This window comes from Tamandua tetradactyla, chromosome 20 (assembly GCF_023851605.1).
Source record: "Tamandua tetradactyla isolate mTamTet1 chromosome 20, mTamTet1.pri, whole genome shotgun sequence".
Taxonomy (NCBI): domain Eukaryota; kingdom Metazoa; phylum Chordata; class Mammalia; order Pilosa; family Myrmecophagidae; genus Tamandua; species Tamandua tetradactyla.
Window position 1 is genome coordinate 41,263,944 of NC_135346.1, and position 18,084 is coordinate 41,282,027.

General features: G+C 36.3%; 1 protein-coding gene and 1 pseudogene across 1 annotated transcript in view; both read left to right on the top strand.

Moving 5' to 3' along the window:
* Window positions 1-18,084, top strand: part of TTC1 (tetratricopeptide repeat domain 1) — a 68,285-nt gene that overhangs the window by 11,340 nt on the left and 38,861 nt on the right. Inside the window, exons 3-4 of the mRNA XM_077137568.1 lie at window positions 10,752-10,812; window positions 15,062-15,174. Of these exons, the coding sequence (XP_076993683.1) occupies window positions 10,752-10,812; window positions 15,062-15,174 (174 nt within the window). The remainder of the gene's footprint in view (window positions 1-10,751; window positions 10,813-15,061; window positions 15,175-18,084) is intronic.
* Window positions 15,181-17,914, top strand: LOC143664055 (interleukin-6 receptor subunit beta pseudogene; annotated as a pseudogene).

Sequence of the window (18,084 nt, forward strand, 5' to 3'; positions counted from 1 at the left end):
GCTTCATAAGTTTATCCTGTCTTAAAGCTGCATAATATTCCATCGTATGTATATACCACAGTTTGTTTAGCCACTCTTCTGTTGATGGAGATTTTGGCTGTTTCCATCTCTTTGCAATTGTAAATAATGCTGCTATAAACATTGGTGTGCAAATGTCCGTTTGTGTCTTTGCCCTTAAGTCCTTTGAGTAGATTCCCAGCAATGGTATTGCTGGGTCGTATGGCAATTCTATATTCAGCTTTTTGAGGAACCGCCAAACTGCCTCCCACAGTGGTTGCACCATTTGGCATTCCCACCAACAGTGGATAAGTGTGCCTCTTTCTCCGCATCCTCTCCAGCACTTGTCATTTTCTGTTTTGTTGATAATGGCCATTCTGGTGGGTGTGAGATGATATCTCATTGTGGTTTTGATTTGCATTTCTCTAATGGCCAGGGACATTGAGCATCTCTTCGTGTGCCTTTTGGCCATTTGTATTTCCTCTTCTGATAGGTGTCTGTTCAAGTCTTTTTCCCATTTTGTAATTAGGTTGGCTGTCTTTTTGTTGTTGAGTTGAACAATCTCTTTATAAATTCTGGATACTAGACCTTTATCTGATATGTCATTTCCAAATATTGTCTCCCATTGTGTAGGCTGTCTTTCTACTTTCTTGATGAAGTTCTTTGATGCACAAAAGTGTTTAATTTTGAGGAGCTCCCATTTATTTATTTCCTTCTTCAGTGTTCTTGCTTTAGGTTTAAGGTCCATAAAACTGCCTCCAGTTGTAAGAGAAATTCAGTTTCTTAACTCAGATCCACGATTCTCCCTGGTGGCTCTTTGGGGGGCTTCTAAAAGTGACTTGTGGAAAAAACTAATGTGTCTTTGTATATAGCAGGTTGATATCTGATTTGATAGGAAATACACCTGAAAGCTTTTGTTTCCTTTTTTATAATAAAAACTTCCCTTCAGAATCATTTGTAGGATTGGGGTCCCTAAACCTTTCAGTATTTGCATTTCAAATGTAGTTTTCTCATCTTTCTAGGAAAGACAAAAGCAGAAAGTTTTGTTGCATATGCCTCTATTTTCCTGCACTTTGGCAAGTAGGTGACCCTGCCTTTTACCCAGGCGTGATTGATCTCTGAGTAGAATGCTTAAGTTAAAGCTTATGTAAGTTTTATTTTGTAGCAATTACTACACAAAGCTGCAGGAGGAAGCAGAGAGCTGTTGATAGTTTTACAGTATGGAAATTAACTTGCTGAACCTCTTGAGTTTCTTCCTGATATTTGTGTAAAACACTTGTGCCCCACAGGGTTACTTAATTAATAGAATTTTTTTAATATATTTAATACGAGTTCTTATTATTTAGTAATAAAAACTATAATAAACACACTAGTCAGTGTGTTTATGTTATATGCACTGACCCAGAGTAAAAGGACTATTCCTAGCCAGCTCCTACATTGCAGAAGTGGAGACTAGGTTTTTTATAATTAATGAGGAAATGGAGGAGCACTTTCTGACATATTTTCCAGGTTATACCAGAATTTTAAATTGTTATCAGTTGAAGTTCTCTAGCTTGTTTGTTTTGTTTTGTTTTCCCTTTCCATTAAAAAAAAAATTGAGGAGCAATACCTGGCACATAGTAAGTACTCTGTACACTTCAGCAAGTTTTAGAAGGTACTACTGTGGAAATGTCACATTCATCTAATGTTAAGTCTCTTCTAGGTGGACACTGATTTTTATTTTTATGTGTTTAGCTCATTGAATGATATGAAATGCAAAGTCATAGAATCAGACTTCTAATCCAATATAGATAATTAAATAAATAGAATTACTGCATTAGAAAATATGAAATTAAAAGATAAGATTATATAGCCAATTCACAGTTATTTGTTTTACAGATTCTTGCATTCTGACCGGTTTTAAAAAGTAATTCATAATCTTTATAGAATTACCTGAAGCTATATAATTTTGAAATTCTTTATTCCTTAATTTTATTCTTCAGAAATAACAATTGTGATCGTTTCTACCTCCTTTTTTCTTTTCACTATTATCTAATCTCAAGTAAATGAAAATTAACCCACTTAAGCCACAGTTTCAGGCTAATTCTGGAAATTGAGTTGTTTTTGAGGGGAGACATTTATTAGTACCCACAATAAACAGACAAAAACATTTTTCTTAAAGAATATGGTTTCCCCCCTCAAGAAATTCATGGTCCAGCTAGGGAGACTAGATAACTATACTTATTTTGTTTTAGGTAGTTTCTGTGTTTTACCCAGCTACTCTGGAGTGCTGGAGGGTAGACTAGAGCCTTCTCTGTCCTGGTACAGTTATATACCACTGCATTTAGCACAGTGCCTGGTTCGTTTTAGGTGTTCCATAAATATGGTGAATGACTATGTCATTACTGAGTAAGCAGTTTACAGGAGACACCATATTTAGTCCTTGAAAGATAAAAATGGAAATAATTTTAACTTTTTGTTTTGAAATACAATTTTAAAAAGAAATGTAATTTTAGACTTAGAGAAAAATTGCAAAAATACTACTGAAAGTTCTTGTATACCCTTTATAGTTCCTCTAATGTTAATATCTCATATAAGCATAGTTTAATGAGCAATTAGTGTTGATGCAGTACTGTTAACTACATTTTTATTCAGATTTCACCAGCTTTTCTACCACTGTCCTTTATCTGTTCCAGAATCCAGTCCAGGATCCCACATTGTCTCCTTAATTTTCTCCAGTTGTTGACAGCATCTCATTCCTTGGCTTTCATGTCCTTAACAGTTTTTTTACTTATTTAGTTTAGTTGAGTTGTTTTAGTTGTTATAACTGACTAGTTATTTTGTAGAATGGCCTTCAGTTTGAGTTTGCTTGTTTTTTTTTGTTTGTTTTGTTTTGCTATTTTAATTTCAAGTTATATATTTTTGACAAGAATACCACAGAAACAGTGTTGTGCCCTTCTCAGGGGTTCATGCTGTTATGTCAGACTACTGGTGATGGTAAACTTGATTACTTAGTTAACGTGGTATCTGCCCTCTTTCTCCGCTACAAAGTAGATTACAGGAAATTTCCCTTTGTAATTAATAAATACATTAGGGGAGATAAGATATTTACTAAGTTGCCCTGTTCATTTTTTTCTTTCTGATCCCCTTCATTGTGACTATGTTATCCATTTGTGAAACAGTTAGATTCATTTGTTACTATTTGTATTCTATTTTGAGTTCCCCATTCCCCTTGCATCTTGGTTTAAAATTATTTATTTAGGGGCTCTAGGAAATATAATTGTGGTTTTACAAGTCAGAGCAATTCAGCAAGGTATATGCTGAGAAATGTCGCTCTGACATTTCTTCACCCCTACTTCTTTGTTCCCATTTTTTCTACCTCTTTTCTGTCCACCTCCTATAGATAACTAATCTCTTTAGTTTCTGTTTTTCCTTCCTATATTTCCTTTGCACACATAACAAGCTACGTGTATATTTTCTCATATCCTCTTCTTTCTTACATGAAGTGCACTATATTATAGATAAATTTTTGTACTTTGCTTTTTTTCACTTAACTGTATGTCCTTCACAGAAATCAGTTCATACCGGGTCATAGAGATCTTCCACATCCTTTTTCCCTGTTGCATGGTATTCCATTGTGCAGAGACACTTATTTATTCAGCTACTACTGTGTATAGGTATTTAGGTTGTTTCCAGTATTTTTGCAATTATAAAAATTGCTGCAATGAATAACCTCATGCATATGTATTTTCCTACTGTTGGCAGTTTCTTTTTTTTTTTCACTACGAAAATTTTTATTCCATATGTTTTACTTGTCTATTGATAAGGTAGATAAAAGGAGCATCAGATACAAGGTTTTCACAGTCACACAGTCAGATTGTGAAAGCTGCATCATTATACAATCATCTTCAAGAAACATGGCTACTGGAACACAGCTCTACATTTTCAGGCAGTTCCCTCCAGCCTCTCCATTACATCTTGACTGACAAGGTGATATCTATTTAATGCGTAAGAATAATTTCCATGATAACCTCTCGAATCTGTTTGGAATCTCTCAGCCATTGACACTTTATTTTGTCTCATTTCGCTTTTCCTCCTTTTGGTCGAGAAGGTTTTCTCAATCCCTTGATGCTGAGTCTCAGCTCATTCTAGGATTTCTGTCCCACGTTGCCTGGAAGTTCCACACCCCTGGGAGACATGTCCCACGTAGACAGGAGGAGGGTGGTGAGTTTGCTTGTTGTGTTGGCTGGAGAGAGAGGCCACATCTGAGCCACAAAACAGGTTCTCTTGGTGGTGATTCTTCGTGTTGGCGGTTTCTTCAGGGTAGATTCCTAGAAGTGGGCTTGCAAGCTTGAAGGATTAGTGCATATACAATTTTCTTAGAAATTATCAAATTCCTCTCCAGAAGGCTTGTATCAGTTCTCATCCCCACTAACAATATATGAGAGTGCTTGTTTCCCCACAGCCTCACCAACAGAATTTGTTGCCATGCTTTCAAATTTTTGCTGATCTGATAGAGAAATAATGTCCCAGTGTTGTTTTAATTTTCATTTCTCTTATGAGTGAGTTTGAACTTTGAGGACCATTTTTGTTTAATTGTTTGTGAATTGTCTAGGCATGTATTTTTTTCCATTTTTCTATTGGAAGTTTGGTCCTTTTTCCCGCAATTTTTAAGAGTTTTTTTTTTAATAATTATGGGTATTAGTTCTTTGTGGCATATCTTGCAAGTATCTTCTCCCCATTTGTATTCTCCCCTTTTGACTTAGTTGATAGTGGGATTTTTGTTTTGTTTCGTTTTGTTGGCCATATAATTAAAAAAATTTTTTTTCGATGGTCAGATTTATTCATCTTTTCTTAGTATTACTTCAGGATTTACATCATGGTTAAAGCCATAGTTACCCTTTTTTTTTTTTCTGCCTGGGAAGGCAATGGGAATTGAATCCGGGTCTCTGGCATGGCAGGTGAGAATTCTGTCACTGAGCCACCGTCACACCACCCCATAGTTACACTTTTACACTGAAGTTAAAGAAGAATTCACCTGTTTTTTTCCTATTACTTGTATGGCTTCACTTTTTACATTCAAATCCCCAGTGCATTTGAAATTTATTTTTGTGTGTGATGTGAAAAAATAATCTGGTTTTGTCATTTTCCAAATGCCTACCAAGTTGTCCTCATGCCATTTTTAAAAGTCCAACCTTTCCTCAATTATCTAGCTAAATTTTAATAGTAGCCGAGGCAAAGTTTGTATCCTTTTCCAAATGCTAATATTTTTTGTTTGCCAAATTATTTAAAACATAACTTAGTTTTACAGTGGCATCGTTCACTAAAACAAAGAACCTCATTTAGACTCTAATTGGATCATTATTCAGAGATTTGAGTGGTGACAAAATTTTAAAATAACTGGGGAAATCGAGTAGTTTAAAACATGAAAGTGCTTATTAAGATATATTTTTTTCCACTGTAATATTTCAAAGTTCATTCTTTGTCTTTAAGGAAGTACAATTTTCCGTGTCTTTCCTCTTACCCTATGACCCCCCAAAGTCATTCCCTTGATTGGCAGTTTTTTTCTTTCCCCATTTTAAATTATGTCATCACACTGCTAAGTGACCTCCATTGTTTATGATGAGAAACTAGGTACTAGTAGTTTTGTTGTTCCCCCTATACCTGATAAGTTGTTTTCTCTTGCTGCTTTGAAATTTTCTCTTTCAGCAGTTTGAATATTATGCCTCTAGATGTAAATCTCTTTTGGTTTATCCTGCTTAGAGTTGATTAAACTTCTTGGATCTTTAGATTATTATTTTTCATCAAATTTTCGAAGTTTTTTACCATTATGTCTTCAAATATTTGTTCTACTCCTTTCTCTCTTTTTCCTCTTCTGTTACTTCCGTCATACACGTGTTATGAGAACCCTGTTCATTTTACTTCATTCTCTTTCCAGCTCACACTTCTTCACATTGAATAACTTCTATTGCTCTAATGTCAAGTTCACTTATTCTCTTATGTCAATTTAAATCTAATGAGCCCTTCTAGCAAATTTTTCATTTAAATCGTTGAACTTTTCAACTCCAGAGTTTCCATTTGATTTGATATCATGATTGTCTAATTTTGAACCATGACCTTTCAAAATCTTTAAACATAGTGTGCTTTAGTTCTTCAAACATATTTATTATAGCTGCTTTCAAGTCTTTACTAGATCTAATGGGTCAAGCTTTCCTATTTCTTTGTATGTCTTGTCATTTTTTGTTAAAACTGGATGGACATTTTAGGTATTATATTGCAGCAACTCTGGATTCTGACTTCTTTTCCCTGATTGTTTTTGTTGTTGCTATCTTGAGTGTTTGCTTATTTGTTTAATAATTCACCTGGACTGCAGCTGTGAAATCCATTTCCCCTGCAGTATATGAGCACTGGTGGCTCTGGTTAGTTTGGGTAGATTGAAATACTAGTGGTCAATGAGAAGGAGAAGTAAAGGCTGTGGGATGTATGAGTTTTTTCTTTTTTCTTTTTATTTCTTTTTCTGAAGTGATGCAAATGTTCAAAACGTGATCACGGTGAAGAATATACAACTATGTGATAATATTGTGGGTCATTGATTGTATAGTGAGGATGGACTGTACGTGTGTGAAGATTAGTCAATAAAAATATTTAAAAAAACAAAACAAAAAAACTGCCACATAGGATGATTGGAGGATGGAGGGAATGGACACAGTCCTCAGCAAATATGGTACAAATTCCCACCATTCTTTCACATAGTTGACTCATTTTTCATGAATAAATAATTTTCACTTTATTGTAAGCTTTTATTCAGTTTCTGGGACACTGAAATGGTTGTTTTGGATACTTTTATTCAGTTGTATAGTTACTTTTAAGGAAGAGGATTTGTCAGCCTCCTCACTTCACCACATCAGAAGTCACAGCTAGTATTGATTTGAACTGTGTAAATACTTTATACAGTTTGAAAAACAAAATTAAATCAGAAAAGATGAGGGGGAAAAATCAAGCCTTAAAATTGATTGCAAACATTACTTTATTGCTCTGAGTCTCAGTACCTAGTTTTTTTAAAACAAACGGTTTGAATTATATGACCACTGAAGTCCCTCCAGTCTTAGAGTTCTAAAATGCTTTTGGATTACTATACTTATGCAAAGTAATGTTATTGAAATAGTGTAATTTTTTTTTTGAGGGAGGACTTCAAAGCTTTTCAGAATTTTGTGGAATAATTTCAGGAAAAACAAGATAGAAACAAAATTGAAAGATTAACATGACAATACCAAGTTGAATGTGAATGTCTTTAGGAAGGCGGAAGTCCAAGTACTAGCTAATACTCATGTTAAGAGAAAACGAATAAAAAAAATTCAGTTGATGCTCCAAGATGTTATCAAAATGTAGTTGATTGGGGGAAGGAATGGGAGAATCTTGAAATGGAGGTACAAGCTGTGACATTTTAGTGTCTGATAGCTTTTGTGCACTGAAAATACTGTTTACAGGTATTTGGGGTTTTGAATTAATACTTAATTTATTAATATTATAAATTTAAAATATCCTGAAATTGTTAAAATTACTTATAAATCTTAATATTTTGTTTACAAATCTAGTAGTTTAGGAAAATTTGGCTTTACTTTTCCTTGTTAGCTCTTTGAACAGCCTATAAACCCTTAAAACATTCGCATTTACAGTTTCATTAAAAAATGTTTTTTTAAAAAAATGGATTATCATAATGATATCAAATTTATTACATAGAGAAAATAGTTCTAAAAGCTTTGGACACTGACTGACTATATATCCTTAGTAGCAAATGTTCAATTTGTTAGTAGGATTTTTGTGGTGAGTTCCTGTGATGATTTACGATGCAGAATTTCCCCCAGTTTTCAATGGTGGGGAAGAAGTAGCTTTTCTGGCATTGCTGAGTAAAAAGCCCTGTAAAATTTCTGCAGTTGCCATTCCTATGGAAATATAATTCGAGAGCAGGTGTTTCCCTCTGAGGCCTCCCTGGAATGTGTTAAAAGGCATTGCAGAGGTGTGTGAGGAGGCTCCCAACCACATTAGAGGCTTCAATTCATACGACAGAGCCTGGAAAGATTTGCGTCTGCTAATGCTGCAGAATATCAGCACTACCAGTTCATGTGTGTGTGAACACTCTTGGCACCTTGCACACTAAAGAGGCCTGCACACTATCTGTCCTTGGATTCCAGTAATATATGCAGTTTGTGTACCATCCTTCGGAGAAAGAGTATATTTAGGCAGCAGGATAAACCCTTGTCTTAGTGCTAGAATCAAGTCAGTCTCTTGGCACAGCTGGGAGATAGTGCAGTTATCTCCTCAAAGTGCTAATTTTAGCTGTTTCCAAGGAGATGTTCAGCCTGATATTGATAATTGCATTTATCCTCAATTTGTATAATCTGTGGAGAGGGAAGCAGCAGTTCTTTTCCTGCTTAATGGGTCACTGGGTTGTGATTTATCAGCCAAAAAAATAAAATGCCTTCATTAGAATAAATGGTCTCAGAAATGTGTTTTTGAAGCCCTTTTCTTTGCTTGTTCAACTTTTAGTTCCCTTATTACAGAGACAAGGTGAGCTTTTATCGGACTGAGCCTTATAAGTAATTCCTTGCTGGTATATCTTGGGTCTCGGCTTTGCCAGTTGGGGACTGGTGATAAATTTATAAAGGTTATACATTTAAAGAATGATTGGATTAAAAAAAGAAGAAGAAAAAGAAAAGCCTGGAATTTACAAGACTCTGATCTGGCAATGTGTGTGATTCATCTCTGTTCCTGGAACATTCCTTGTGAGTTGGTTCCAGAAAACAGATTTTGGATTAGAACGTCTCTTGAAATTAGGACTAAATCCAAGAAAATTGAAAGTTCTTCAAGGATGGGCATTAAGCTCCAGTAATTTGAATTGCCCTATGTCTAAGGAATTTTTTTTTTTTAAATAACTGTTAACTAGAATTGTTATGGAGTTCTTTTGGCTTTCCAGCATCCAACGCCCCTTCAGTGGGGGAATTTTCCGCTATGTTGTAATCTGTTAGCGTGACACTCCTCCACATTTCTCACTTCATTCTCTGTTAGCCAAGGCATGTGGTCTAGACTTGGCTCATTGTCTGCTTCCCACCAAGACTTTGAATCTGGATCAAATGAGGTAAAGAAAAAGGAATGGTTAGAATTTGCTATTATTGTGGCCGGTCCTGGCCAGACCAGACTCTTTTACTAATAAGACATTATACTTTCTGCATCTTGATGCGACAGAGCTGCCTTTACTTCTGCCTGTTTTCTAAGCTCCTAATAAATCTTCCCTCTTGCCAATATATCTTCCCTCTTCATGCCCACCCCCTCCCTCTTTTTTTTGCTTGCATCCAAAAATCCTGACCAGTACAGTAAAGGATATTACAATCCATGCACCTCCCTCTTTGTTAGTGCTGGGTAAATATGACTACACCCTCGTGTTTTGATGACTATTCCCCCTCCCCATTTCATTTATTTTCCATATTCCCTTAGACTAGCCCTCCTCAGATACATCTTAAAATGAGCTGTTATTCTATCTGCTATGTATCAGGCACACGATTAGATTCAGTTTATAACTACCTTTTGGGTTCTTTAGTGAGATGTTAAGTGCTTTGTTTTATCAAGAACATAATAATAATCTCCATAGGAAGCACCGTGGTCTCATCAATATAATATTCACAATTTTCTCCAGAGATATATTTTTACTTTGGTCCCTAAATTTAAATTTAAGAGTACAAATTGTTTAGGCTGTAGCCTCCTCCTGGGCCTGAAACACCCTGTTAATTACATTTCTTTCCTTTGAAGTTTTAATTTACTCAGAAGCTTCAAGAAGAAAGGGAGAGATTTGGAGGGTTCTTTGTAAAAAGGTGCCATCAAAAGGTGGCAGGCAGGCGGCACTTCTGCCAGTCTGCTTGTGCCAGTCATATTGTTAAGATGTTCATGGGTGAAGCTCACACGGACTCAGCATGTGCCATATTTGCTTTGCAGTTAACATTCACTCTGCCTTTGAGTTTGATTGCTGTTTTCCGTCTGTGTGAATTTCTGAGTTGTTACAAGAAGCTAGGAAAGGATTTATCTAGGTTTCTTCAAGTTCTCCTGTGTTAGTTTGTAAACAGCACACTTACCTGCCTCTTCAGACTAGGCTGGTTCCCTGAATGCACTCACACAGCATACTGTATGTCTCCTTCATGACACAATTGTAGCTAAGGAAGTATTAAATTATTCATTTTCAGAAAAATAAAAGCTACATTCATTCAGCCCTTTTTTGCCAGGCACAGTATTGGGAACTTTACATACATAATCACATACGTCTATAAAAAAGCCCTAAGAAGTGGTACTATTAAAGTCTCATAAGTTTGGGGGTTTTGTTTGTTTGTTTGTTTTGATCAATCCTGAAACTTGTCAAAAGGTCATGCAACTAACATATAATTTGAATTTACAAGGTTGTACACACCAGTGCATATGTTGTTTAGTTTCATTTTGAGTGAGTATAAATTAAACAAAACCTGAATTGCCGTTCCATGCAAAAGATAAAAACATAGAAAGCAAAGGGCATACCAGTACACTTAGATTTAGTGTAATAAAAATAAGGAATGCAGTTGATGATTAGCCAGATGATCATGTATTTTTCTCTCTGTTTGAGATAAAAGTAAAACTGACCTGGTTCTCAAAAGTCTAGTTGCTGCTTATTAAATAGCCTAAACTTAAAGAAAGCTGACTTTTGTACACTTCTCATAAAATTGTGAGAAATTATATAATTCCCTCCTCTCTTTCAGAAGAGAAGAGAAGAGAGCACTAGACTAAAAGAAGAGGGGAATGAACAATTTAAGAAAGGAGGTGAGATCCTTATATTAGCACTGATGTCTGGTCATATTGACGATTGTGTTTTTTGTTTTTTTTTTTTTCAGAATCTGTAAAGAGATGTCAAAGAATACGCCTAAACTGCTAACAATCCTGTTTGTTTCCAACCACACTGGAATTTTGTTCTCAGCTGACTGAGATCAGTTATTACATGGGCATAGGTTTTCTTTTCTGCAATCTACAAGGCGGTAGGGATAGGGGTACCCTTTAGCTATAACTTTGGAAAACTTTAACCTTGAGTGTTAAAAGACTGTGTGTTGCTATTCCTCATTTGTATAGTGCTGTAAAAACAGGCCTGACCCCTCCAACATGGCCTAGGGAAGGATTTTTTTGTTTGTACTCTATTTCTTTGCATGCCTTAGAGGCAGATGTTATTTGTATCATTCTGCATTTTTTACATTTGCTTAGGAAAAACTGGGTTCCCTCTGATAATTTGGGAAGCTATTTGATCTTATAACTGCTTCTGTCAAATCCCAGAGTGTACACACTTTAGAAATCTAAGCATGTTAATATTTTCCCCTAGTTATTTTCATGTTTAAAATTGTTTTTGTTTCCTGGCTTAGCAATCATCACTTCTTTTTCTAAAAGAACTAATAGTTTTAATTGTTAAAGCCATTCTCTTTGTATTTTAGAATTAAGTATTCCAAACCCGAGAAAAGAATGAATAGCCAATTTTCTCTTGGTTCTCTGACTGTAATTCTGCAGGTAGCAATGACTATATAAATTTATTACCATTTTCTCTTTTTTTTTTTGCTCTTTAAAGAATGATTTTTATTTTTAGATAGTATCAGCCAACAGGTTACTCATAATAATTGTGTTTTGTTGTGGTTGTTGAGCTCCAAATAGTTTGAGATCTTTTCCTCATCTTAAATTTAGTGGTGGCGGTGTGGGGGAGTGATATTGAAATTGCCAATCAGTTACCAGCTGTTCTAGTTTGCTAGCTGCCAGAATGCAATATATCAGAAATGGAATGGCTTTTCAAAAGGGGAATTTAATAAGTTGCTCGTTTACAGTTCTAAGTCCGAGAAAATGTCCCAATTAAAACAAGTCTATAGAAATGTCTAATCAAAGGCATCCAGGGAAAGATACCTTGGTTCAAGAAGACTGATGAAGTTCAGGGTTTCTCTCTCAAATGAGAAGGCACATGGCAAACACAGTCAGGGCTTCTCTCTCGGCTGGACAGGCACATGGCAAATACGGTGTCATCTGCTAGCTTGGTCTCCTGGCTTCCTGTTTCATGAAGCTCCCCGGGAGGCGTTTTCCTTCTTCATCTCCAAAGGTTGCTGGCTGGTGGACTCTCTGCTTCATGGTGCTGCAGCATTCTCTGCTCTCTCTGAGTCTCTCTGAATCTCTAAAATGTTTCCTCTTTTATAGGACTTCAGAAACTAATCAAGACCCACTCAAATGGGTGGAGACATGTCATCCCCTAATCCAGTTTAACAACCATTCTTAACTAAATCACATCAACCAGGAAGATGATCTCATTACAGTTTCAAATATACAGTATTGAATAGGGATTATTCTACCTTTAAGAAATGAGATTTATATTAAAACATGGCTTTTCTTAGGGGGCATACTTCCTTTCAAACCAGCACATTCCACCCTCTGGCCCCTAAAAAGACATGTTTTCAACATATACAAAATACATTAATTTCATAACAACATCAAAAATCCTTAAACTTATCGGTAGCAATACAATGAAGTACAAAATTAGGGACAGTATAAAATCTCATCAAGTCAGTTACAGGCATGATCTGTCCTAAGGCAAAATTCTCTCCATTTGCTCTGGACCTTTGAAAACTCATAACAAGTTATTTGCTGCCAACATACAAAGAAGGAACATTCATAGGATACATAGACACGTTTCCATAGGGAGGAAGGAACACAGGGGTCACCAGACCCATACAGTTTCGAAAACCTGCAGGGCAAAGTCCATTAGATTTCAAAGTCTGAGACTCATTTATCCTCAGGGCTTTAGAAAGTGGCAGTCCCACCCTTTCCAAATGCCTACGCCTGCCTCTCTCTGAATGCAACCTTGGGGGATATTGGGGAGACCACCTTTCTCTCGGCTTCAGCCCCTCCATGTGGTGGCAACCAGGCTCTCCCCCAACCCCAAGAAACGTGCTTCACCCTCTCCAAGGCCTGAGGCGGCATGACTCTTCCACTGCAATGAGGTGGAAGACCCATTCTCTGCCTTTGGGGCAAACTCACCCTCTCCACAGGCTTGGGTGGGTTCACTCTCCTGGCCCGAGGCTTCCTGACTTCAGACCTCAGCCTCCACGGTTTTGCCTCTGAAGTTATTTTTCCTCCAATGTGTCCCTTCTCTGAACCCCTCAGTCCAGACTGGCAGCAGCTCTGTTTATACAGGTCCTACAGCACTCTCATTGGCTTTCTATGCAGTAGTGTTGAATCATGCCCATCAGACATAAGGAGTTTCCACAAATCTTTCCTGGATAACGCCATGTCCGATCCTGACTTTCTCTGAAATGGCTGACTGGTTTCACATTTGGTTAAATCCACACTATACTTTGTAGTCTCCCTTTCTGTAGGCCCAGAATTTTACAGGACCTCAATTTCTGGTTTCTTTTTACTCAAGAGTTCAGTTTTCAGGTTATCTCTTTCCTGTCGCATTTCACTATAAGCTGCAAGGAGAAACCAGACTGCACTTTCGACATTTAATTTGGAGATCTCTTCTGCTAAATATCCAAGTTCATGGCTTTTAAAATCTGCCTTCCAGCCAATACCATTAGTTAACTTTGCCAGATTATCTGCCATTTTAAAACAAGGCTCACTTTCCTTCCAGTTTTCAATAACACGTGCCTCATTTCTTTCTAAGGCCTCATCAGAGGTATCTTTAGAGTCCACATTTCTACCAACAGTCTCTCCAAAGCATTCTAGGCCTTCTCTATCAAGCTACTCACAACTCTTCCAAAATCTTCCCTTTATCCATTTAAAAAGCCGTTCCAACATGTTTGGTATTTGCAAACTGCAGCAGCAGCACCCCACTCTCTGGTACCAAAATCTGTTCTAGTTTGCTAGCTGCCAGAATGCAATATATCAGAAATGGAATGGCTTTTCAAAAGGGGAATTTAATAAGTTGCTCGTTTATAGTTCCAAGGCTGAGAAAATTCAGCCTTGGTGATGTGTATTCATCACCACAGTCATTTTTAGACCATTTACATCATTCCAGAAAAATAAAGAAAAAGAAAAAGAAAAAGCTCATACATCCCATACACCTTACCCCTCCTTCTCATTAACCACTAGTATTGCAATCCACTCAAACTTTTTTTTACCCCTTGTCCCCCATTCCCACCTATTATTTATTTATTTTTTGTCCTTATTTTTTACTCATCTGTCCATGTCCTGGATAAAGGGAGTATCACCCACAAAGTTTTTATAATCACATGGTCACATTGTAAAAGCTCTGTAGTTATACAGTCATCCTCAAAAATCAATGTTGAACTGTACTAGAATACAGTTCAGTAGTTTCAGATACTTCCCTCTAGCCACTCCAAAACACCATTAACTAAAAAGGAGTGTCTATATAATGTATAGGCATAACCTTGAGAATAACCTCTCAACTCTTTGAAATGTCTCAGCCGCTGAAACTTTATTTTGTCTCATTTCTCGCTTCCCCATTTTGGTCAAAAAGGCTTTCTCTACCCATGATGCTGGGTCCCAGCTCATCCCCAGGAGTCATGTCCCATGTTACCAAGGAGATTTACATGCTTGGGAATCATGTCCTATTGTAATGGAACGGGCAGTGAGTTTATCTGCCAAGTTGGCTTAGAGAGAGAGCCATATATATTAATGAAAATATATGTAGAATTTTTTTCTTCATCCCAGACCATGAATCCAGACTTAAGTCTCTTTCTTCTGTCCAGTTCCCCAACCCCCTTTCAAAACTCCTCACTAAATTGATAAACCAGATGAAAGTTCCATAAGGCATTATAGGAATCTTCAGCATGGAAGGCTTTTCACTGACAGTGTACTCTAGTTTCACTTCACCAGGTGAGCCTTGTTCAGTTGGCATAAGCAAGCACTGTTTCTTTAAGGTGGGGGGGGGGGGGGGGGGGAAGAAATGGTCTTTACTGCCCCAAACTTAATAGACTATCTTTTTTTATTTAAAACTTATGAATGGAAAGCTATGCATTCTCAGGTCTTATAGAACACAGTAGAATCAGAAATAAAATTACAATGATGTCTCCTTTTTTATAATCCTTAGATTATATAGATGCTGAACGTTCTTATAGTCGAGCCCTTCAGACATGCCCATCCTGCTTCCAAAAAGACAGGTCTATTCTCTTTTCAAATAGAGCTGCTGCAAGAATGAAACAGGTATGTATTTTTGACCTTTTCTTTTTAATAAACAGTGCTTTATAGGGTATCTTCCCTCTAAAAATTAGCTTAGGGGCTTAAAATTGCTACCTCCCTTTTCCTACCCATATGTTCCCCTAATGTAAGGGCATAGGGAGGATAGAAAAATATTTTGGAAAACTTGAGTCAAATTACTGCTAAATTCAAATAGCTAGGTGAATAATTCCATGGAAGGAAAATTGGCATAGTTTCCACTAAACTATGGCAGGTTAATGAAGCAAAGCACCAAATACTACATGTCCAAGAATAGCTGCCACTGCTTATTTTGGGCCTCTGAAATTCCAGATAAAAACTCAAAGACTTCATTTCCTTCTTGCAGCCACTTAGTAGTACACTGATAGAAACACTGATTAAAAGTTTGGACTTAAATAAAGATGCTTGTTCCTAATATTATGTATACGTATATGTATATACGTATATATGTATGTATGTATATGTATTTACATATATATATTTTTATACCATTTTGATGTTACAAGTTAGATTTGTTGTATATTTGTCTATTTTCTTATTTATGAATATACTGAATCTGACTGGGTTGAAGTGATGAGAATTTTTAAACAAAACAAAACAAAAAAAACACTTGTTTAAAATAACTGTGGCTGCTTACATCCATACAGTGAAGGATGGATTATTTAGCGTATCTTTAAGCAACCGTGAAGCTCAAGATTGGGTGAGATGGTTTACTGTTTGTTTAGGTCAGGTACTTATGTCACTTTCTCTTTGATGTTGCCTGAAATTGAAGTTGTCTAGTGCCTTTACGAAAGTTACTTCGGGTAGACAGGTTTTTAAAAAGTGGAGGAGGGAGATGATACGTGAATGCTTGAACATGCAAGAAGGGTTTTGTTTGTTTTTTTAACCCAAACACGTATATTTTATTATTTGATTTAGTTTTCAAGGTGAAGTATTTTTGGAGAGATTGATATAACAAGAGAGAAAAAATTATTTTAAAGAGTACACAAATAGATATGTTATATTGGGGGAAATATATATGTTTTTAATTTATATAAGCAGTATTCACTTACGAAGTCTACCAGCATCAGAATTCACCCCTAAGAGCTTTTATACTTAGCTGGAAAATTCTGATCTTTTACTGTTGCTTTTCCATCTTGCCATGTTCTCAGACTGGTAATTGTCATTATGAAAAGGGATCAAGGATACCTTAAATGTTAGAGAAAATTGGTTAGCTGTAGAGTAATTGCCAACTTATTAATATTGTTTTGGCTGGCTAGCATAATAGTTTAGTCTTGAGTTAGGAAAATGTATGGTCTTGCAAGTATTTTGTCTATCACGTCTGAGGAGGAGAACTCAAAAGTGTTGCTTTATGACTGAGGAGAATACCGTTAGATCAATAGTTCTTATTTTTCTAGGACAGAGGGCATAAATATAAGAATTTATTGAAGGCTATGAAACTTGCCCCTGGAAAATACACACATTAAAATTTCCTTTTGAGCTATCACTGGCTGCTGTGGATTTTTGTGTCCCAGGAAATGCTCTTTAGTTGACAACTAAGACCCAAACCATTATAAAACGTGGCTGACCGTTCCAACCCAGCCCCACACTGAGGAGGCTTTGTAGTCGTAGAGAATCAAAGCACCGTGGCCTTTGATGAAGTGGTAGAATCCAGATTTACCTTCCTGTGCTAAACAACCAAAAAGCAGATAAAATATATGAAAAAGTTTCAAAACACAGGATCAGCAATGAAAGATGGTGATCTTGAGAGATGAGAAATTTCTAGGCAAAATGCTGACTCTGTGGAGTTGGATAGTGCAAGCCTTGTTTATTTTCCTCACTGCTGAATCTATAGGTGAACTTTTAGATCCATGTGGTCATATCAACCCTGAATCTCTAGTTATATATCTTAGAATTTTACAGCTATTTATGTGTGAACGGAAAAATGTATGGGTTATTTTTGTGGAAATGCAAATTACATTTTTTGAAAAATCATGTTACTGTTCCTAAGGAACAATATTCTGTCTTAAACAGAACAGCATTCAGTGTCACCTTTTCAGCTGTATCTTCATTAAGTATTCAACTCACTTGCAACATTTTAGCAGTTGGACAAATGGAGTAGAATATTTATGGAATCACAGTAATTTCAGGCTTGCCTTCAGAAAACCCTAGATATTTCAGTTGCGTTGTGAATATGGGGAGGAAAATGGTGTGTCAGTGAGATCCTAGAAGGAAACATACCTGAAAACAAACTTCACTTTAAACTCTGAATGGGCAGCAGAGAAGTTTGCTGATTGTAAAACAGTTTTGCACTATTGATTATTCTTCTGTTTATTTTGTCAACATTGAAGTCTGGATAGAAACAGAGAATGCCCTTGGGAAGATTATATCAGATCATATCAATTTTGATTCTGTAGATGAAGTGAAGCCTAATTCATCGCATAATTTATCAGTCACCAACTCAGGACTGTCTGGTATCTTAAAAATGACATGAATCAACTCAAAATATAGCATTCAATATAAGACCAATGATGCCTCAACTTGGAGCCAGATTCCTCCTGAAGATACAATATCCACACAGTCTTTGTTTACTGTACAGGATCTTAAACCCTTTACAGAATATATGTTTAGGAGTCATTGTATGAAAGATGATGGTAAGGGATTCTGGAGTGACTGGAGTGTTAAAGCAAGTGGGATCACATATGAAGATAGACTGCCAAGGCACCAAGTTTCTGATATAAGATAGATCCATCCTATACTCATGCGTAGAATGTTTAACTCATGGAAGACATTGCCTCCTTTTAAAGTCAATGGGAAGATCTCGGATTATGAAGTGCCTCTCAAAGGATAAAAATTATATTTACAAAATATCTTTTTTTTCTGTAGTATTGAAGTGGGCAATAAAAAATAAAAGTATAA